This window comes from Mobula birostris, chromosome 8, assembly GCF_030028105.1.
Source record: "Mobula birostris isolate sMobBir1 chromosome 8, sMobBir1.hap1, whole genome shotgun sequence".
Taxonomy (NCBI): Eukaryota; Metazoa; Chordata; class Chondrichthyes; order Myliobatiformes; family Myliobatidae; genus Mobula; species Mobula birostris.
Genome location: NC_092377.1, coordinates 158,363,009 through 158,387,007, shown reverse-complemented (window position 1 = coordinate 158,387,007; position 23,999 = coordinate 158,363,009). Strand labels below are relative to the sequence as shown.

Sequence of the window (23,999 nt, the reverse complement as noted above, 5' to 3'; positions counted from 1 at the left end):
AGTACATTTTCTGCAAAGTACATTTGACCAGAGACAATAATTCTTATATTAAGGAAACTCATTTCAATCAGAACATTTTAACAAGCATTTTCAAAGAACTGCTATTTTACTGACCATTCACGTGGACAATTTTTTTATTAGGCCAAGCAGTTTTCGACATAATCTACTGTGGGCGGCAAAAACATTGGTATTGTTATAATTGTATAATGATCTCTTAGGTGAGGGCCGATGAATGGTAAGTAAGGTCCACAACACAAAAGAGATTGGAAAGGAAGGAGCCTTATCATTTCCTGTTGACATTCGGCAGCATTACGAGGGGTAGCTTCTCCACCACCCACAAGCAGGGGGAATGGAAGGGTTTCTGGACCAGCAACATAAACACTGCCTCAACAAGTACAGGTCAGAGGGCTTATTTACCGCCTACCTCCAGAGCCCCAAGATCCGAGACTTCCAAATCCGAGCCGGACTCTTAGGCCGAGCCCTTGGCTCGCTGAACAACAACAACAACCGGTTATGAAACCCTGAGAGCGGGCCCCATTCCTGCAAAGAACCAAAGTCAGCATGTAACTCCATGTCAGGGTCTTCAAAGGAACCCTGAAAGGGAAAAATAAAGATGGTAAAGATGGAAATAGAGTTGTTTCCGGAGATGCAAGAAAAGGAGTCGCCCTTTAGTGCCATCATTAATCTGCTCCGCCTCCTTGACTCTCCTCTTCCTGCCGCCCCTTCCCTCCATTTACTCCTTTCTCCCCTCTCCCTCATCCCTCCTGTCTCCAGAAACGAGTGAGTATGTTACTTTTTTGGATGTGAATGAGTGTCTACGTGTGAATGTGTGTAACCTCTGGTTGTGTGTGTGTGTCAGTCTCCGAGCACAAGTGTGTCAGTGGGTCTGAATGAGTGTGCCTGTGGGTGTCACTGAATGTGAGCGAGTGCATCACTGGGGTGTGAGTGAGTGTGTCAGTCTCCGAGTGTGAGTGAGTATGCCAGTGGATGTGAATGAGTGAGTCGCTGTGTGTGTCAGTGGGTGAATCACTAGGTGTATATGTGTGTCACTAGATGTAAGCATCAGTGGGTGTGAGTGTGTCAGTGTCTGAGTGTGAGCGAGTGTGTCAGTGGGTGGTGGGTGAGTGTGTCAATGGGTGTGAGTAAGTCTGTCAGTGGGTGTGAGTGTGTCAATCTCTGGATGGGAGAGTATCTGTGGGAGTAAGTGAGTGTGTCTGTGGGTACATGTGTATCAGGAAGTATGAATGAATGTGTCATTGGGTGTGTCGGTCACTGAGTGTGAGTGTGTCAATGGGTGGTGGGTGAGTGTGTCAGTGTCTGAGTGTGAGCGTGTCAATGGGTGGTGGGTGAGTGTGTCAGTGTCTGAGTGTGAGCGAGTGTGTCAGTGGGTGGTGGGTGAGTGTGTCAATGGGTGTGAATAAGTCTGTCAGTGGGTGTGAGTGTGTCAGTGGGTGGTGGGTGAGTGTGTCAATGGGTGTGAGTAAGTCTGTCAGTGGGTGTGAGTGTGTCAGTGGGTGGTGGGTGAGTGTGTCAATGGGTGTGAGTAAGTCTGTCAGTGGGTGTGAGTGTGTCAATCTCTGGATGGGAGAGTATCTGTGGGAGTAAGTGAGTGTGTCTGTGGGTGCATGTGTATCAGGAAGCATGAATGAATGTGTCAGTGGGTGTGTCGGTCACTGAGTGTGAGTGTGTCAATGGGTGTGGGTTTCAGCCCCTGAGTGTGAGTCAGTAGGTGTGTCCCTGTCACTGCCTGTCTGTCAGCGGATGTAAGAGGAAGTGGGCGCGGCGTTCCGCCTCCGATGCCGCACCGTGATTGGCCAGCGTGCCGGAAGAATTAAGGAAGCGTTGGGGCCGATTGGCTGGTGCGGCCGCCGGTCAGCGGGCAGGGGCCGGAGTGGCTGAGTCCTGTGAGTGAGGCCATGGCTGCCACTCTTCCCCGTGGCTGGGAGATGAAGCGAGATCCTGACAGCGGCTGGCCCTACTACATCGACCACAACACCGGCACTACCACGTGGAACGACCCGCGGGTCCGGAAGGTGAGGGAAGGGGGTGGGGAGAAAGGGGTAAAAGGAGGGACAGGGGGATCAAGGTGGAGTGGGGAAAGGGGGGTCAAAGGGGAGACTGGGGAGGGGGAGACGAGGAGTGGGGAGGGGGGCAAGGGGAGACGGGGAGGGGCAAGGGAGACTGGGGAGAGAGGACAAGGGGGAGGGGAGATGGGGTAAAAGGAGGGGAGGGGGAGAGGGTGTAAGGAGGAGATGGGGAGAGGGGCCAAGGTGGGAGGGAGAAGAGTGGGAGGAGAGATTGAAGATGGAGGGACTGTATAGACAAAATATAGAGAAATATGTGATGAGAGAGGTGGGGGCAGTGGGGTGTCTAGGAAGTGAGTGTAGACACGAATCGGTTTGAAGAGTGGGGGAATTTGGGGAAGTTGAGGCTGTAGTGGGAGTCATGGAGTAAAGAAAGCAATGAGCAGGTTGGAGGTGTGATATGAGGAAGTGTGGGAGTGCAGCTGTGGAGGAAGGGAGGAATGGGTGGATGGAGGCAGTAGAAGTTGAGAGAATTGTGAGTGAAATGGAAGAGGTTTTGGAGGGGGCTGCACAGTGGAGGTGCAACTTTGGGCAACCCACATAGCTTTAACTGAAGAAAATAACTTAATATTTGCTTTCATGTTAATGATATTTCCTTGCATGAATGTCAGCTTGTTTATTAGGGAAAGATATCAGGAAAAGTGGAAGTGGTGTTCACAAACACATTGGTTTAATCAGTCTGAATGCCAGGTTCAGATCTTGGGGCAGATCACCTCAGATCATAGGGCCAGGGAGCTCATTGTGTTTCCTGTGAAGGTCAGGACGAGGTCAATATACTCTATCCTTCTGAAGCAATTTCAAAAGCAACATGAAGAGGCGATACGTTCTTTTTAACTATGATAAACTCCTACTTGGAGATGTGTATTTTGATATTTGATGCTGAAGGGGCAGGAGTAAATATATTTAGAGGTGAGGGAGAGAAACCTGTAGCGTTTCATACTTTGAAATGCGGGTAAGTATCTTGTGCAGTTTAAATTTTGCACAGACAGTTTGAAACGAGGGTAAGTATTCTGTGCAGTTTAAATTTTGCTCAGTCAGTTTGAAACGAGGGTAAGTATTCTGTGCAGTTTAAATTTTGCTCAGACAGTTTGCTTTAGTGTGATCCATGTGGCCCCTATTCTCCTCTTGAAGTTACTGTACCAGGCCCAATTAGCCATTATGGACAGACTGATTCTTACCAGAATAGCTGCCTATGAAGTAATCGGCTACTTATTGCTCCTAGGTTAATTCTAACAATTAAAAATGGAGAAACTGATGCGTATCAGACCTACCATTTCTCTGCCCGTATCTGCAACTGATCTTTATCACACTGTATTCTTTGCCTGCCTTCTACACTGTCCACAACTCCACCAACCTTGCTATCTTCTGCAAATTTAACGCACCCATCTACCTTTTCATCCAGGTGATTTGTGTATATCACAAACAGCAGAGGCCCCAGCACAGATCCCTATGGAACACCACTAATTACAGAGCTCCAGTCAGTTTAAGATATTGCCTATTTGTTTTTATTTATTGAGATACGGTGTGAAATAGGCCCTTCTGGCTGTTCAAGCTATGCCACCCAGCAATCCCCTGATTTAATCCAAGCCTCATCACAGGACAATTTACAGTGACCAATTCACCTACCAACTGGTGGGTCTTTGGACTGTGGGAGGAAACTGAAGCACCCGGCGGAAGTCCAGGGGGAACAGCAGTGGTGGGAATTGAACCCCGGTCGCCTGTACTGTAAAGTGTTGTGCTAACCACTATGCTACTGTGCTGCCCCAATTTCTGTACTGGCATCTTGTAAAGTGGTGAGGTACATTCACTGCATTGAGGTACAAGCAGTTTTTTTTGGTTCAGGTATTTGGTGGGGGGGGGGGTTGCACATTTCAGTTAACGCAGGTTATTTGTAACATCAGGACATAGAAGGAGTAGGCCAGTTGACTGGCCCTTGAAACTGACTTGCCATTTAGTAAATTCATGACAGGTCGACCCAAGAATGGTCCTGCATTATTACTTCATGCCTTGACTAATCTAGAGATCTTTCTTAAATTTACACTCAATGACTTTGTTACGTACAGCTGTACACCTACCCATTAATGCAAATATTTAATCAGTCAATCATGTGGCAGCAACTCAATGCATCAAAGCATGCAGGCACGATCAAGAGATTCGGTTGTTGTTTGATCAAACATCAGAATGGGGAAGAAATGGAATCCAAGTGATTTTTGACCCTGAAATGATTGTTGGTGCCAGATGAGGTGGTTTGAGTATCTCAGAACTGCTGCTCTCCTGGGATTTTCACAACGGTCTCTAGAGTTTATGAAGAATAGTGCAAAAAAACAAAAAAAAATTCAGAGAGTAGCAGTTCTGTGGGTGAAAATGCCTTGTTAATGAAAGCCATCAAAGGAGAATGTCTAGACTCAATCAAGCTGTCAGGAGCTGACAGTAACTTACAGCAGTGGTATACAGAAGAGCACCTCTGAATGCAGGAGGCAGCTAATAAAGTGGTCACTGAGTGTATATAACAACCGTTATAACAGATCAGAACAACATCAGGGCTGAAGGGCCTGTATTGTTGTAATGTTAACCATCTTGGTCTCATTCACTACGCCTGCTCTGGAGGACAAAATACATTCTCAGGGGTCCATAGCTGTGGCGCATGGCCAAGTGGTTAAGGCGTTCGTCTAGTGATCTGAAGGTCGCTAGTTCGAGCCTTGGCCGAGGCGGCGTGTTGTGTCCTTGAGCAAGGCACTTAACCACACATTGGTCTGCGACGACACCGGTGCCAAGCTGTATGGGTCCTAATGCCCTTCCCTTGGACAACATCGGTGGCATGGAGAGGGGAGACTTGCAGCATGGGCAACTGCTGGTCTTCCATACAACCTTGCCCAGGTCTGCGCCCTGGAAACCTTCCAAGGTGCAAATCCATGGTCTCACAAGACTAACGGATGCCTATATAGGGTCCATAGTGAAAGGGTGAACCTGGGGTTTAGATGCTGCATCAACCTGTTGGGGCATGTAAAAATTGTGTTTGCTTTATTGAGATCTTTCTAAATTCAAGTTCAGCCCTAATTTGATTCATTGTACCTCAGTCAATAAATACGTTATCCCTAGATTTGGTTGTACTTCACAGCACTCCCTCTTCTGTAACTATTTTCAACTCCCTTTGTTGGGTTACCAGATCTGTAGACCGTGTGAATTCACCAGGCCCTATGTCTGATTTTGCTCTTGCCTTCTAGGAAATGCCATACCCAGGGTTTGCCTCCAATTACTGGTATCCCACTGGGCATCAACCTAGTCCATATCCGAATAACTATTCTCAAATGATGGACCATCAAATGCCTCATCAAGTAAGTGCCATTTTTCACTCTTCAAAACTGTTGTAATCTAGTTAATAGCTTCAGACAGAAGAATACGTATCAGCATCTGGAAGAGAGCAGTTCTGACAGAAGTTCAAGTTTAATTGTCATTCAACCATAATCATGTATACAGCTAAATAAAACGTCCTCTGGGGCCAAGGTGAAAACAGTACATGTAATCACACACACAGTACCTATAGTTATAATAGCCCAAAAGAATATTAGCACAAGTTCCTGGATGGCATGGTCTGAAGACTGTTGGTGTGTGGGATCTTGTCCAGGAGCCATGTTTAAGAATAAGCACGCAACAGTTCCTCATCACGCTGGGCCAGCCGCAGACAGAGGCAATCCAGCTTGCCTTCCAGGGAGCGAACACTGGAGGGCAGCATCAGTGGGAGATTTCAGATCATCAACCTGAAATGTAATCTTTCAGGTTGATATTTTGTGATTTATAGGTTGAAAAGTTTTGAAGGCTTGTACCTAAGCTGCAAATCCCTACAGTTCATTGGGAATTTGTAAAGCATTGATGGAGATTTTTCTCTAGAGTGGAGGTTTCTGTTTTGTGTTTTATTAGACTTTTACTCGCCCTTCATCTGAAATGTTTTGTCTTGCTCAGCAGAACGTCAATAGCCTGGTGCGTTTGGGACTTTGAACACTGGCAGCTTTTCTGGACTGTTAGGTATTGAGTGAGTGAGGCATTCATCAGTCAGAGTCAACCACGGACGTTGAGTCCTAGCTGTCCAGATACGCAAGCCTGGGCAATACGATATGGAGAGCAAACTGTCGCCCATGTAGCCTTCTCCACGCATCTGATGAAACCAAAGGAACAGCAGAGACCAATACAGTTTGATACCAGCAGGTTTGCAAAAGTTGCCAGTCAGCGTTGAACTCAACTTAGGACTGACATAGGGACTCCAGCTCCACATTTTCCCTCTGGGTTTACTCCCGAAGCCTTCCCTGTGAATAGGTATAGCCACAAGGCAGCGGAGCTTTGAGGTCAGAGTTTTCCTTCTGGATGAACTGCCAACCACGGCTGTCGAGCCCCATCTACCCAAAGTGACTGGTTTTAAGGCACCAGTAACCCGCCCCTGCCCCTTCTCGTGTCAGTAGAAACTGTTCCACCGGGTTTAGTAGCTAAGCTACATGTGAAAGCTGCGAGCTGGACTTGGTTGTCAGAGGTTATTTGAGGTGTACACTTTTGGGAGCAATTAATAGGTAGGAGCTTTTTCCCATTATCACTCCCGACTATAACAACCTTGTTATTATTAGGTTTTGTTCCTGTGAATACACCAATGGGCTTTTAATTCACTTTTTGTTGTATGTAAGAGTATTGAACTTTTCAGTGAACCAAGGGGTTCCAGAGATGGAGCCCTATTAAGTGTAATGGTGATGCCTGGAGTGCGTGAGCCAGATACCAAATAGTCAGGAATTCTAAAATATCAGAGAGTGAATTGTCTGATATTTAGAATCAGATTTAATATCACTGGCATATGTTGTGAAATTTGTTGTCTTTGCAGCAGCAGTACCATGCAGTACATGATAAATATGGGGGAAAACAGAATTGGTGTGTGTGTGTGTGTGTGTGTGTGTGTGTGTGTGTGTGTGTGTTGGCACGTGGCCAAGTGGTTAAGGTGTCGGTCTAGTGATCTGAAGGTCGCTAGTTCGAGTCTCAGCTGAGGCAGCGTGTTGTGTCCTCGAGCAAGACACTTAACCACACATTGCTCTGCGACGACACTGGTGCCAAGCTGTATCGGCCCTAGTGCCCTTCCCTTGGACAACATCAGTGGCGTGGAGAGGGGAGACTTGCAGCATGGGCAACTGCTGGTCTTCCATACCCAGGCCTACACCCTGGAAACCTTCCAAGGCGCAAATCCATGGTCTCACGTGACTAACGGATGCCACTCTATACACATACACATACACACACACACACACACACACACACACACACACACACACACACACAAAATAAGTAGTGCAAAAATGGGAAAAAATATTGAGTTAGTGTTCATGGGTTCACTGCCCATTCAGAAATCTGATGGTATTGTGTGCAGTTTTGGTCCCCTAATCTGAGGAAAGACATCCTTGCCATAGAGGGAATACAGAGAAGGTTCACCAGATTGATTCCTGGGATGGCAGGACTTTCATATGAAGAAAGACTGGATGAACTGGGCTTGTACTCGTTGGAATTTAGAAGATTGAGGGGGGATCTGATTGAAACGTATAAAATCCTAAAGGGATTGGACAGGCTAGATGCAGGAAGATTGTTCCCGATGTTGGGGAAGTCCAGAACGAGGGGTCACAGTTTGAGGATAGAGGGGAAGCCTTTTAGGACCGAGATTAGGAAAAACTTCTTCACACAGAGAGTGGTGAATCTGTGGAATTCTCTGCCACAGGAAACAGTTGAGGCCAGTTCATTGGCTATATTTAAGAGGGAGTTAGATATGGCCCTTATGGCTACGGGGGTCAGGGGGTATGGAGGGAAGACTGGGGCGGTGTTCTGAGTTGGATGATCAGCCATGATCATAATAAATGGCAGTGCAGGCTCGAAGGGCCGAATGGCCTACTCCTGCACCTATTTTCTATGTTTCTATGTTTCTAAAAGGGAAGAAGCTGTCCCTGAATGATTGAGTGTCCGCCTTCAGGCTTCTGTACCCCCTCCCTGATGGTAGCAATGAGAACAAGGTCTGACCTGGGTGATGGGGGTCCTTGATAATGGACGCCAACTCCTTGAGGCATTCCTGGATACTCGGAGGCTAGTGCCTTGATGGAAATGACACAGTTTACACTTCTCTGCAGCTTCTTTGATCCTGTGTAGCAGTCCTCCTACCCTGTACGAGACGGTGATGCAGCCAGTTAGAATGCTCTCCACGGTACATGTGTAGAAGTTTGCAAGTAGCTTTGGTGACATATCAAATCTCCTCAGGTTTATTATCACTGACGTATTTAAATTTCAATAAGATATAGTCTACATGTATGTGTATATTTGTGTATACATGTATATGTGTGTATACTTAGTGCAAAACATGAGTGGGGAGGGCAACTGTATAACTAGGACCTTGATAAATGATGGGATCCTTAACCAGCTCTCTTCTCAATATTCAGCCTGTAAAGCAACTGAATCCCTTGTTACATGTCTTTCTATCACTGAAAGCCACTAAACAAGGCACACTTTGAGTGTAAGGGAAATCATCTCCCTAATGGAGAAGAATTGAAAATTCTTATCATGATTTTGTTATTGCAGGGTTTAAGTTTTTCCTCCCACATTCCAACTTCATATGTTTAGATTTAGCGAGTTGTAGACATGCTTTGTCACCACTGGAAAAGTGGCGACACTTGTGCGCTGTCCCAAGCGCAATCCAAGGGAGGAGAAGATGGCGGCGTGACACAGCGCGCGCGGCTTCTCCAGTGAATGATATTGGTATTTGTAAGTAGGGGCCGTGCACAATTCTGATTTGATGGAGGCAGATGTGAGAAGCACAGAGGAACATCTGGAGTAACTTCTGAAGTGCCCGGTTCGCTGCTGCTGCTACCATGCGATCGAGAATCTCTGGAGGGAAGGCCCCAAATCCTCAGCTTCACCTGTTACTGGCGGCCGGGGCCGGGGTCGAAGCACTCGGCAGAGATGGTGCTTGGTGCTCGATGTCAGAGGGCTGGTCGGAGGCTCGAAGTTTTTGGACAGACTCAGAGTCGGACTGTGGTCAGGTGCTTCCAGGGTGCTGCATCGGCAAGTTTGTGGCGCTGGAAGCTCATGGCAGGGAGAATTTTCTTCCTTCTACCGTCTGTGTGAGATAATGGGACTTTCGAGAGACTTTGAGACTTGTTTTTTACCGTGCCCATGGTCTGTTCTCTATCAAATTAAGGTATTGCTTTCACTGTTTTAACTATATGTTATAATTATGTGGTTTTTGTCAGTTTTTCAGTCTTGGTCTGTCTTGTGTTTCTGTGATATCACACTGGAGGAACATTGTATCATTTCTTAATGCAAAGGCATTACTAAATGACAATAAAAGAGGACTGCGTGTCCTCATAATCTAAAAAAAATCCTTGTTGATTTGATTTGATGCAAATGGCATACTACACTGTATGTTTTGTTGTAGGTGTGACAAATGAAACTAATCTTTAATCTTTGAAACCTGTTAACTTGATGCAAAACAGTGAACTGCTCAAAAAGGCAGCGTCCGTTCATTGAGGACCCCCATCACCCAGGTCAGACTTTGTTCTCATTGCTACCATCAGGGAGGAGACACAGGAGCCTGAAGAAACACACTCAACGATTCACGAATAGCTTCTTCTCCTCTGCCATGCGATTTATGAATGGACATTGAACCCATGAACATTACCTCACTCCTTTTTTTCTCTTCGCAAAACTTATTTAACTTTTTAAAATATCTATTTCCTGTATTTTACAGTTTTTATTTTTCATGTATTGCATTGTACTGCTGCTGCATAACAACAAATTTCATGACATATACCAGTGATATTAAACCTGATTATGATTCTGATAAACGTTCTTTCGGTCAGTGCTCTGGGCCGACAGTCACCAATGTTGGTTGGTGAGTTGTCACCATGGTTGGACAGACACTGGAGACTGAGGACAGAATTAGAATAATCTGGTTGCTAATTTGTTACTCTTCTCCCTCATTTACTGGGTGAGTTGAGTTCCCTGGAGAAGAAGGGGGCCACTTTATTCCTGTACCACAAGTGTGTTTTTGAACATGGCCTGCTTTTTGGGCACGTTACAAAATCTGGAATTAGAACAGTACAGCGCAGGAGCAAGCCATTCCTCACATTCATCTCTTTAAAGTCTAATGTATTTGCCTCTACCACTGTACCAGGCAGTGCAATCCAGGAATCCTCCATTCTTGAGTGAGTGAAAGTAAAACTTAGCCCTCACATCCCTTTGAACCTAACCCCTCTCACCTTCAATGCAAGCCCTCTAGTATTAGACATTTCAAACCTGGGAAACGGATAGTCCCTACCTGCTCTATCTCTGCCTCTCATAATATTATAAACCTCTATCAGATCTCCCCTCAGCCTCTGCCGTTCCAGAGAAGACAACTTAAGTTTGTCCAGCCTCTCATGGTAGCACATGCCCTCTAAACCAGGCAGCATCCTGATAAACCTCTTCAGCACCCTCTCCAAAGCCTCAATATCCTTCCTGTAGTGGGGTGACCAGCACTGTATGCAACACTCCAGATGTGGCCTAACTAAGAATTTATAAAAATTTTTGTAATTTTGAATAATGTGTCAAGATTTTCCTGTCCCAACAGCTTTACAGTTTGTACACGAGTATCTTGTGGCTTGGTGTTGCTGACTATTTTTGTCTGTTTGCTTGGAAAATCATCACAGGACAGCCCAGAGCCACAGTCTCCGGGCAGTGCTGATGTGCTGTTTGGGGAGTCAGGACTGTGAAGCAGTTTATTGGGTGGAAACTTTGCATCAAAAGGGCTGAGCCAAGTAAAGGAAGTGACTAGTGTGACCTTTGTTCTGTTGCACTTCGATGATTCGTTCTCGAGATGAACAGATGATGATCAGTCCACATGGTGGTTGCACCCTCAGGAACAATTCAATCAAATTGCACTTTTGTAAAGCTGGGACTGTTCTCTAATCCTTTGTTTGGAAGCTGAATGTGCCGGTGATGAGAGCAGTGGTAGTAGTCGCTTGGTAAATGCCACTCAATCTGTAATTGGCTGAGTTGGCTGGCCTGAACACCCTGGAGACAAGAGGGGCTGCAGATGCTGGAATCCGGAGAAACAACCTCCAGCGGGTCAAGCTGCATCTGTGTGGGAGGAAAGGAACTGTTGACACTTCGGGTGGAAACATTGCCTCAGGACTGAGAGTGGAGAGGTGAAGATGGCCGGTATAAAGACAAGGGGAGTGGTGAGAAAGGAGTACAAGGTGAATGGTAGATTTGAGTATAAGATTGTGCCAGGTAGGGAAGGGGTGCAGGGAGACAGTGGCAGATGGATGGAGGCAGAGATGGTGGGGGGTGGACACGAAAGAGGTTGATGACCAAGGAGGACACCCGAACATGTTGTTTGGGATCTGCAGTGCACATCTGAAACACTGGAACAAGGGAATGTGTGAAAGGGTTACTTCCCAACAACTAGAATCAGAGCTGCTGCTACTTTCCACATCAGCCTTGTCAATGATCCCATTTCTCTTGCCTGTTGTTTTGAGCAGAAATGGATGGTTTCTGATCTCAACACTGATCCAGACTCCCGACCCTGTCATCCTCTCCCTCACACAAGCCTGTGAGTCTTCACTTCAGCTCACCCAAAGTACCGTTCAAATCCTTTTCCGTCTCCTGCATTAAGCTGTTTCTTAGAATGATGATCGTGCAGTGTCCACGCAGAAGGGACATTTACTCTGCCCCCCCCACCCCCAGAAAGGTGACTAATCCTACAAATCCAGCTATTCCTACTATCTCTTAACACCTTGGTTTTCGAAGCACCTTTCACATTCTTCCCCCCGCCTTGTTCACTCTACTTTTCTATCTTCGTCCATGTTCCCAGAATCCAGGCCAAGTCCACACGTTATCTGTTTCCCACCTTTTAGATTCAGAATCATTTATTTATCAAATGTACAGTGAAACATAGAGTGAAAAACATTGATTGGGTTAACAATCAGCACAAACTAAGGATAAATGTTTTTTTTTAAGCTCTGAGCCTATACTCATTGCATTTTAAAAGAATGAGAGGAGATCTCATTGAGACCTGCTGAATATTAAAAGATCTAGGCACAGTGGATGTGGAAGGATGTTTGGGGGAAGACTAGAACCAGAAGGCACAGCCTCAGAATAGTAGGATGCCCCTTTAGAATAGAGATGAGGAGGAATTCACATGAGAGTGGTGAATCTGTGTGTAACACACAGTTTTATCAACTCCCGTTCATCTAGGGGAAATCGCTGTCTGCCCGCCAGACTGAGTCTCACATTTGCATAGATGCTGTGTAATGCACCCCGGGACAAACCCCACAACATAAAACATCAGACAGTACACAATGTACAATTAAATGATTACACTTTGTAAATCCTACTGTGACTATGTGGTTAGTAGGGAAACAAATATAAAAGAAAAAGGCGCCACACTTATAAGAGTTAATCAGTTTGTGCACAATTCTTGGAGCTCAAGAAACAGAGGTCTTCTCTCCACCATTCGATCTCCTCTGAACTCCTCGACCCTCGGACTGGGACCAACCACGGTGGTCTACCAGATCGCTTCCCGCACGTCCTTCCTCTTCGCCTCTCCTCTCCCGCGCACTCCCTCAGGTTCCCACACATACAGGTAGAATAACATTTGTTAGTTCCCTGTTATCTATAATTATAACCCAAACATTTCAGCTACAAAGAACATTACCTCATCAGTTAACATTACAGAGAAGCCATTTCATTGTAACACTACAGAGAAGCCATTTTATTATTAGCATTTAACAGTTAACATTACAGTTAATATTACTGAAAACCCTACATGTGGAATCGGATATATTCAAAGCAGAGATTGATAGGTTCTTGATTAGTAAGGGTGTCAAAGGTTACAAGGGAGAAGGCAGGAGAATGGATTTGAGAGGGATAATAATTCAGCCATGATGGAATGGCAAAGCAGACTTGAAGGGCTCATATGGCATAATCCTTCTCGTATCCAATCTCCCTTCCTCCCACCTACATAGGCAGTTCTCCAATGCCAGGACAATCCTCCAATGGACTTGCAGTGGGCCTCCAGCTTTCCCAGCAGTCTCCAGCTCTGCCAGTGAGGTGTGATGCCTGTTGTAACAGGCTGTGGCTCGTGAGCTCACAAAGGGCAATGCTTTACAATTGCAGGATACCATGTGGAGATCTCAATAGGCTGGAACTCAGCGAGGTCATGGCATAGGTTCTAATGTGTAAAGTGTAGTAACTGCAGATTGTTACTTTTCTTTCTTAAATGTATTCCTCTGCATTGATGCCATTTTCAATGATAGGAGTGAATGCGCTCCTGAATATATAATTCTGAATATGTGATTCTGAATATATGAATATATATAATCTATAAATACTACCTTATTTCAGGGCTTAGTCAATGGTGTGTTTTCCTCTGGACGAGCATCATCTCCGCGACCCGTCCAGGGGAACTCTTGGTATCCTCCAGGGCCAAGTGAGAACATGCGGGGTGATCCGATACCGAGCGAAAGTCACCAACAGCAGACCTATCGCCAGCACCCTCCGCACCAGCAGCACCCTACCCAGCAAGCAGGGCTGCCGAGGCCTCCGTCCAATGGGAATGCTTCCTCTGCACAGTGGGCTCACTCACAAACCGGCCCACCCAGCCAGGGGCTGCTGTCGAGGTCACAGGCGCCCGCTCATCAGTCTTATCCACCAGCCCAAGGACAGCGGGTGGGTGTTAAGAATGGATGATGCTTAAAATATGGCATGTGGCCACAGAGTAATGGAAACGGGTGACAGCGTAGTGCAGTGTGTGAGACTTGAATCTTTTTGTGCATCTCAGAAGACTGTAGATGCTGGAAATCTGAAACAAAAAACAGAAAATACTGGAAACACTTAAGGTCAGACAGCCATTCAAGCTAGTTCCCCCCCCCCCCCATTATCTCAGTCACTGCAGAATAAACACTTGAAACCATTCCTTATAAAATGCTGTTTACATTGTAAATAATGCTGATATTCATGCATATTTTATTCCATATCTGTACTTTAACCTCTAAATTTACTTTTCATATAGTTCTTTATTCTTTGTTGAATGTTGATTTTTGATGCATGCCATGCCCACACTGCACAGCATATTCCTAATACATGTATGTAGCGTGTAAAGTTAATCCTTGATCCTTAACATAGTGTTGGGGAAGTGCTGACGTTAAGTGCTGCGACCCTTCATTCTCACTGGGAAAGACGGATCTTTACTTGAAGCAGATTCTATCTGGCCCGCTGAAAGTCATAGTCATGGAGAAGGACGTCATATAAACAGACCCTTTGGCCCATCGAGTCCATGCTGAAAACCATTTAAACTGCCTACTCCAATGACCTGAACCGGGATCATAGCCCTCCATATCCCTACTATCCATGTACCCATCAAAATTTCTCTTAAGTGTTGAAATTGAGCTCACACAGACAGCTTGTATTGGCAACTAATTCCACACTCTCACGACCCTCTAAGTGAAGAAGTTTCCCTCGTGTTCTGCTAAACTTTTCACCTTTCACCCTTAAGACATGACATCTGGTTGTAGTCTCACCCAACCTCAGTGGAAAAATCCCCCTCGCATTTACTCCATCTATACCCCTCATAGTTTTGTATACCTTTATGAAATCTCCTCTCAATTGCCAATGTTCTAAGGAATACAGTCCTAAGGTATCTGGTCTTTTCTTATTACTTGAATCCTTCAGACACGGCAATGTCCTTGTAAATTTTCTCTCTATTCTTTCAACCTTATTTATAACTTTCCTGTAGGTAGGTGACCAAAACTGCACACAATATTCCAAATCAGTGTTTTGAGTATTTTCTGTTTTTACCTCAAATTTGTTTAATTCATTCTTGTGCAGATAATATGAAATACTTCAAAGAGACAACTTTCTGCTGCCTGTGTGCTTGTTTGCACAAAAGTTTAGAAATCTGTAACTGGGAAGCCTCATGAGAGCAGGTCATTGTGATGGCTGCTTGGTAAGAGGAAAAGTGGTGCACTGTTACTCTCTGGAAAGGCTTGCCCAGTTTCTACATAGTTACCATGGAATAGCCGCAACATGGTTCATGCTGATTTCCTTTCCCTGCTTCAGATAATATAAGAGTCAAATCTAACCCTTTCTGAATGGTCCTTCAAACCTGAAATGTTCAGGTTTCTTTCCACAGATGACTGGCATTTGTTTTATTTCAGATTTTCAGCAACTGCAGCTTTTTGCTTGCCGCTTCTTTTGACGGAAGGTCACGACAAGTCACAAGTATCGATCTGTGTTCATCGTATTTTTGTTTCCTATCACTTTAACTCTTTTTGTCTCTTTGAAGTGTTCTATGTTATGCTGCCTCTTTAATCCACAGTAGCCTGGGGGGTGGTGGGGGGGGGGGCGGCATGATAGTGTAGTGGCTAACATAGCAATATTACACGCAGGTGACCCGGGTTCAATTCCACTGTTCCCTGTAAGGAGTTTGCATGTTCTCCCCATAACCATGTGGGTTCCCTCCAGATGTTAGTTTCCTCCCACATTCCAAAGACACACAGTTAGGGTTGGTGAGTTATGGCCATACTCTGTTGGCTCCAGAAGCATGGTGACACTTGGCACGTGGGCTGCCCAGCGCAACACATGTTGATCTGATGGAAATGACATATTTCACTGTTTTGATATACATGTGACAAATAAAATTAATCCTTAATCTATACGGTAGGTAAAGTACCTAAATACTGTTCTGGCAACTGGTTTGAATGACTTACTTGCATGGTTTGCATGGGTTGTTCTGTGTATTGCTAACAAATAATTTGAATGTTATTTATGCTGTTAAGCTTTGGCTGTAAGCTTAACTTTTGGTAATAAACCACCTGCATTTTGTTTCTCACTAAATAGGAACTGTATGATCAACAGTCTCCATACCCAGTAACGTCATCTCAGTATCACTTTGGAAACCCAGGTTCTGCCCCTCAACAGCCCCTATATCCTTCTCCACATCAGCCTGCGCCCGGCCCACAGTCCCAGCCCTGGCAACCTTCGATGCAGGCGTCCGCTCTTCCCACAGCAGGAGTACCGTCCCATGACCCCTGGGCCCAAGTCCGAGTTCCGGGACTGCAGTCATCTGCAGAGCAGTTCAGTCATCCGATGTCGGCTTTCGGGGGTAACGTTGTTTCCGGACCAACACCCAGCTGGCCAAGACTCAGTCCATCACCATCTGTTTATGAACAAAAGGTAAGTAAATACAGGGCCCTTGCACAAAAACAGCTTGGTGGAGATGTGGCTTTAAACGAGTTGTGTACAGGGAGAGCTTGTGGGTTTTGCTTTTTTTCCGATAGAATTGGTAAAGGCTCATTATAGGAAGAATGCAGAGGTTTTAGAGAGTAGGCAAGAGATTTACCAGGATGTTGCCTGGATTGGAGAGCATGCCTTGTGAGGATAGGTTGAGTGAGCCAGGGCTTTTTGGAGTGAAGGAGAATGAGAGGTGTATAAGACGATAAAAGGTATAGATCAAGTAGATAGCTAGAGACTTTCCCAGGGAATAGATGGCTTCTGCAAACCTGAGTCCAGGTCCTTTGGGGACCACTAGTTGAAGAAGTCAGAAGTTAACAGACAGTGTATATAGGTATGTGGGTGGGAGGGAGGTATGGCGCTTGTTTTGCAAATACTGTTTTGTTGCTCGTTTTGTTCTGTGTTGTTCTGCTGAACATTATGGGCATTGTGGCTTTCCTGGTGCTGGAATGTGTGGCAACACTTGCAACCTGCCCCCAGCACATGTTCAATTGTGTTGATTGTCAACGCAAAAAATGCATTTCACTGCGTGTTTTGATGTACATGTGATAAATAAGCTTTAATACACTTGGCTAATACAAGGGGGTAGAATTTTAAAGCGATTAGAGGAAAGTATAGGGGGGATGTCAGACATAGGTTTTTGTTACACTGTGTTAAATGTGTGGGATGCTCGGTTGGGTGATGGGAGAGGCAGATGCATTAAGGACATTTAAGAGGCTCTTCGATATGCAATATATGATAGAAAAATCGAAGGCTACGTGAGGGAAGGGTTAGGTCAGGTATGCCCAACCTGGGGTCCATGGACCCCTCGGATAATGGTAGGGGTCCATGACATAAAAAATGGTTGGGAAACCTTGGATAGATTGATATCGGAGTAGGTTAAAAGGTCAGCCAACCTCGTGAGTCAAATTGCCTGAACTGTACTATCATGTTCTATGTTCTCAAGGAAAATGATTCACCATAGAATTGACACACAAATTTTGGTGAAATGATAACGATCTCTGCATCTTCCCATCAGATGTGGGAGAAATTTGCTTCAAGGCTTGAGGAATCTGAGAACAAAAGCAAGTGTCCATCCCAGTACCTGTTCCTTAATCATTGAAAGCTGTTGTCCTCTGAGTTTCTTCTCTCATTTTCTTCCAGTACTGTTTTTAAGAACCTAAGAAGTAGAAGCAGGAATAGGCTATTCACTTGTTTGTGTCTGTCTTCCCTTCAGTTAGGCTATCACTGATATTTTATATCAACCCTTCTTTCCCGCAGTAATATAATACCTTTGGATCCAAATCTTTTAAACCCAATTACACATTGTGCTTTGTCTTGAATATATAGCTCTATAGCTCTCTTTGGTAGAGAGTTTCACACATTTATTCCTGTCCTAATGAATAACTACTTATGAAACACACACAAAATGCTGGAGGAGCTCAGCAGGCCAGGCAGCATCTATGGAAATGAATAAGCAGTCAAACAGTCTCGGCCTGAAACGTCGACTATTTTTTCATTTTCGTAGATTTTGCCTGACCTGCTGAGTTCATGTGTTGCTTTAGACTTCCAGCATATGCAGACTTTCTTGTGCTTATGAATAACTACTTATCTCTGGTTAGAATGGCTAATCCATATTTTAAGTCTATGACCCCTTGTTCCTGGACATCCCAATCATAACAGTCATCAATTCTACACCTACACTGTCAAGCCCTCTTCAGAGGAACAAGCTGCTGTAGGAACTCCACAGGTTAAGCAGCATCTGGGGAGGGAAGTGGGCGGTAAATGTTTCAGGTCAAACCTTCATCTTGTGTTTCCCTCCGAGTTCTGTTTCCATGGGATTATGAAATGGCAGAACAAATTCAAGGGCAGAGCGACTACTGCTGTTAATCCATGTGCTCTGAAAATTCAAAGACAAGTCTGCACAAGAGGTTTGTCATGAGGTGGTTTTTGGATGAGATTCCAGTGTAATATGTGCTAACATCTTTCGCAATGGGAGTTCTACCCCTGAAATACAGACACAATTGCCCTAATCCAGCCCATTTAACATCAGCTTCCGATTTCTTCAGCCACTGGAAGCCTTCTAGATAAATCTAATAGCAAAATAAGATTCACAAGGCACCAATAACAATCCTGAAATTCCAAAGACGTAGGATTTAGTAGGTTAATTGGTCACGTGGGTATAATTGGGTGGCATGGGCTTGTTAGGCTGGAAAGACCTGTAAACAAGCTGTATCTCAAACTAACGAACTAAACTATATTTACTTACTATCATTTACAGTTTATTATGTATTGCAATGTACTGCAGCAGCAGAGCAACAAATTTCATGACATATGTCAGTGATATTAAACCTGATTCTGATTCCGAATAAAGGGTCAATGTTTCGGGCCAAGACCCTTCTTCAGGACTGATAAACCATGGACATAAGATGTCATTTAAGGGCAGCACGGGAGTGTAATGGTTAACATAACGCTATTACATCGCCAGTGACCCAGGTTCAATTCCCGCCGCTGTTCGTACATTCTCCCTTTGACCGCATGGGTTTTTCCCATGTGTTCCGGTTTCCTCCCACAGTCCAATAACGTACAGGTCAGTAGGATAATTGGCCACGTGGGATTAATTGGGCGGCACGGACTCACTGGACCAGAAGAACCTGTTGCCGTGCTGCATCTCCAAATAAAATAAGTAAACTGATTCCATAACTTATGGATTCACTTTCAAGAACACAACAACTCATGCTCCCTGTTATTTATAATTTTTTTTATATTTGCGCAGGATGTCTTTTGCACATTGATTGTATCAGAATCAGGTTTAATATCACTGGCATGTGTTGTGAAACTTGTTGTCTTTGCAGCAGCAGTACATTGCAATACATAATAGAAAAAATGTGAATTACAGTTATCATATATATTAAATAGTTAAATTAAATAGGTAGTGCAAAAATAGAAATTTAAAAAAGTAGGTAGTGTTCATGGTTTCAATGTCCATTCAGAAATCAGATGGCAGAGGGGAAGAAGCTGTCCCTGAATCATTGAGTGTGTGCCTTCAAGCTCTTGTAGCAATGAGAAGAGGGCATGTCCTTAATGATGGATGCTGCCTTTTTGTTTGTCACTCTGTGTAGTTTTTCATTGAATCAATTGTATTTCTTTGTTCTACTATGAATACCTGCAAGAAAATGAATCTCAGGGTTGTATTTAGTGACATATACATACTTCAATAGTAAACTTACTTTGAACTTTGAAATCCATTTCTTAAGAGCTAAATTGTATTTATTCAGGTTTTAGGTGTGTTAAAGTGGTTCTGACTGTTATTTTATTTTTAGGATGTTCCATATTCACTAAACCACCAAGACCCCCTGCCTCGCCTGAACAACAACAACTTCCCAGGGAATGACCAGCAGCCCACGGGCTACCTCCCAACCCGAACCCCAGACCAGCTGCCAAACACTTCCCAAGGCCCACGGATGGAATACAGTGCTCCCCCTACTGTGTACAAGTCCCGCACAGAAAACAAGGGTGCTGCAGAGAAGCCCGCCGGCGCCACAAACAATGGGACGGAGCAGGCTGACGTTGTCATGCACCCAGGCCAAGCTAAAGTAGAGCAAGTCATGAGCAACGTACAGCAGCTGGAGGCAGAGGTGAATCAGTTTGATGGGAAGAGAGGAGACAAGACTTACCGCTTACTGGAGGAACTCCTGACAAAGCAGCTTCTGGAAGTGGATTCGGTGGAAACTAATGGTCAAGAGCACATACGGCAGATTCGTAAAGAGGCTGTCCACAAGATTCAGGGCGTGCTGGAGAAACTGGAGAAGATTGCAAGGTAGAAGTTGAGGGCACCAAAAGAGAAGTCCACCAATCACTGTCAGGAGTATAATTTCAAATAATTTTACCACACTGATTCACCAGGAGAGCTGGACAATGAGATCCCTTGTTGCTAGTAAACTATTAACCTGACCTCACTGTGTATGAATCGTTCTTGTATAGACTAGGTTGTTTGGTTTACAGGTGCATTGGAAACAAACCTAGTGTGCTCAACAAGAGTGAACTGTCCAAATAAAGAATTTCATCTTAGTGGTGAGCATTGTAAGAAATTGTGACCAATTTCATGAATTCCCTTTTAAGACCAATCTGAACACCCTTGTATCAATAGTAGACTGATTAAAGGCTTCATTGCATTTGTCATTATTCCACCATGCTTTGCTGAAAACTGGGTAGGCAACATGCAAGGTGAGTGACTCCAAAAAAAAAGAATAAGCATATTGTTTTCTTGGGTGATTGTTCCCTGCACTTGGAGGTCCAATGGGTTTTTAAACTGGCATGTCAGTAACTTGCCCCTTTATGATGGCATTTGCGCTGATATTTCTGAACACGAGCCATACTCTGCAGATTTTTTTTAAAAAGTGCAATGAGGTCTAAATGAATTTGTATGCTAAATGAGATTGAAAGGACTGAATTTGAAGACTTCAGCAACTGAAGCTGAAGATTGCTTGGTAAATCAGTGCTGCAAATGCAGGACAGCTGAAAGGATTGGCTACAAGAATGAGAATTCAGGAGCTGGATGATGCATGCACGCTGTCAGATGGAACTACGATGTTGCTTTAGACACACCTGCTGTGCTGGAACCTGAATCAATAATCTGCTTGTTCTTAGCCTCTTGTACAGTATCTGATGCAGCAACGATACTTTGTTTTGGTATAGATACCTTTTACTGAGTGTTGCTGAGTTACACTCTAATTGCTGTGATTTAGGAGGGAAGACCCATACCCAGGAGATGAACACAAAATGAATGAGACTGGCTGGAGTTCACTGTTAACTTTCCATCCTTCATCGATAATTGGATACAATGGATGTCATATTTTCATGAGTACATCAACATCTGACTGCAAACCACCCTGGGGTAGCCTTGTTCACTCTACCAACCAGTGGCTCCACGGCTCTAAACTTTTATTATTGGGGAATGTTTCTGAGACACTGGACGGCAAATTGTTTTCTCAATTGTAGAACAATCTGGAATACCAGCCTTTAATGCTATCCTCCTGCCCTCCTGGTTTCTGGACTCGTTCCAAGTTGATGCATGGATTTGTCGAGTAAGAAGACGAATGCACAGCCTGGACAAGGCAGATTGGACATTGTCCACCATGCTGACTGTGTGGTTGCATCCTGATGTGAACAGAATGTTGCTGGGCAGAAATGGAACGTGGTGCACGGTGACACGTTGGTAGTGGGTGACTGGATTAATCAACTGCCTGTTCAGTGTTCTGTGATTTTTCACCCCCCCCCTTTTTTTTTGCAATTGCAAAGCCTTCGTACCACATGGAAAATGTGGAGAGTTGGGTGGGCAAGAAAATGAAGGCAACTATAGAACAGCAGTAATTTTATTTTATCTCATTGGGGTTCCATCAGTCCCACAGTGTGGCAATCTGATAACAGAGGGAAAAATCTGGTTTTCTCCATCTTCTTGCACTCATTCCCCCGTCCCCCCCTCACACATTATTTTTGTTTCGAGCAGATTCTCAGCCTACTCAAGACTCTTTCTGTTCTGCTTGCCCCACGTAGGACTGCAGAGACATTAAAAATGCTTATTTTTCTGTCTGGGGATAAATGCTGTGGGGGTCGATCACTGAGGAGACTGCCCATACTGTCCCTGCCCCGTGGTGCAGCAGTTCTGTGTCCTGCTCATTCAGATTGGGAGCAGCTGATATGGATACCCAAGCAGTCAGTTTGTGCTTTTTTTTTTGGGAAGAATGTGTTTGAGATCTCAGTGTTGGATGCTGAACTGCACAATGGCAAGTGCTGCGCTGTCTCTGGGTTAGGAGACCGAGCTCACTGTTGAGTATGGGTCGGGCAGGAGGGAGGGAATGCTGAAGCAAAGACCAGTTGCAAAGCCGCCTCGTTCTATCCACCCCCATGGTGTGTGCGGAGACTTTGCCATGGAATGTTCCAGAACCAGGCTCCCCTCTCCAACATTTCCACTCCATTCCATTCCACCAAGCTGCCCCTCCCCTATAAAATTTGCGGAATGGGAAATCAGGAGGCTGGTCAGTGTTTGCATGCATGCTTTCTGTACACCAGATGACTGCTTTAACTGCCCTCTGCCGTAATATAGTGGCCTTCAGCACAGGTGTTTTGTCCAGAGTATATTTAACTTTAGTGGCTATCTCTTAGTATGTTCATCCATTATCCCTTGCTCCTTTCTCCTTGCATAAACCTGTGTCGCAAACCTTCCTTTCGATTATAATTCATAATGTTTAAAGTTGCAGGACCCGTGAACATATGCTTGTGATAATATCTGTGTTGAGTTCTTTAGGAATGGGTGATTGTTATTACTAGTTGTGGGGTGGTGTGAAATATGTTGTCCTAGTGCACCAGGCTATATGCAGTTTTATATATAAATATCTATATTCTATATGCATGATAGAACACTTTATATTTTATTAACACAGGTTTGATTGGAATACAGAAGCATGGAATTTAATGATATGTATGTATGCACACAGACACACCCACCTAAACTTGGACTCATTACTGGATTTTGAGTTTAAGTATCTGTTCTGGAAGTACAGTCGTATCTGCAAGGGTCCTATCATCACCTTTAATTTCTTATGATTTTACTGTGTAGCAATCTCAGGTATTTTCCACTGTAGTCACGAATTGCAGAATTAAAAATAGGTAGTGGGGACTCACTTGTTTCAAAAGGTGAGAAAAAGTTTCTAAAAATTAATTTTTGATGAGAAAAAAATATATATCTTTTATCTAAAAATGTAGTGCTTCTGTGATGTTGGCCAGGCTATTTGTTAATGGCAATTTTTGTGTGTTGCCTTCCTTCATCTGACTGTTGCAGCGTACTCTGATGTATAAGTATTGAACTGTGGTTGTCTTCCATCCCTTAGCTTGCTCTGATTTGTGCAATAAACATCTGCTTGTGTTTAATTCTGCTTTGTCAGCCCACTTCTTTTCACTGAGAGCCATCTGCAGCGAGAGCAATGTCGATTAACACTGGAGCCAGAAAGAAGATGATTTATGATGGGGGTAAGGGCATCAAAAGATTTGTCAGGGATGTTTGAAGGGAGCTGGAGGGGGAGAGGAATTTCATGGTACAGGGCTAAATGATAGATGCTTGTTGGAGCCAAGAAGGGAATATGAGGTTGAAGCTGTATGAGGAATGAAAATATCAAAAAATGCCTCACAGTTAATGAAATATCCTTGAACTGTAGGACCTGCTGTAAAAAAGGATACAAGTTGCTGCAAACTGTTGAGTCCCAAAGAACTACAGCACAGACATGAGCCCTTCAGCCCATTTAGTCCTTACTGAACAGTTATTCTGCCTAGTCACATCAATGTGCACCTGGACTTCACCCTTCCATATCCCTTCCATCTGTGTACTTATCTAAACACCCCTTAAATACTGCAATCAAACTTGGATCCACCACTCCTGCTGGCAGCTCATTCTACTTTTTAACCACTCTGAGCTGGAGTGGGCTAAGGTCTCCTTAAATATTTCACCTTTCACCCTTTGTAATTTCCAGTTATAGCCTCACCCAACCTCACTGGAAAAAGCCTGCTTGCATTTATTTAGCTAAATCTCTGATAATTTGGTATATCTCTATCAAATCTCCCCTTATTCTCTTCCAATTCAGGGAATAAAATCATAATCCA

At 44.5% G+C, this 23,999-nt stretch overlaps 1 protein-coding gene across 1 annotated transcript; it reads left to right on the top strand.

The window, feature by feature from the left end:
• The first annotated feature begins 1,844 nt into the window (after positions 1–1,844).
• bag4 (BCL2 associated athanogene 4) lies at positions 1,845–23,273 on the top strand. Its single transcript, XM_072266599.1, has 5 exons — positions 1,845–2,033; positions 5,309–5,419; positions 13,479–13,802; positions 15,972–16,307; positions 19,667–23,273. The coding sequence occupies exons 1-5, from the start codon at positions 1,917–1,919 to the stop codon at positions 20,165–20,167; spliced, it is 1,389 nt and encodes a 462-aa protein (XP_072122700.1). The 5' UTR covers positions 1,845–1,916; the 3' UTR covers positions 20,168–23,273.
• The last annotated feature ends 726 nt before the right edge of the window (positions 23,274–23,999 follow it).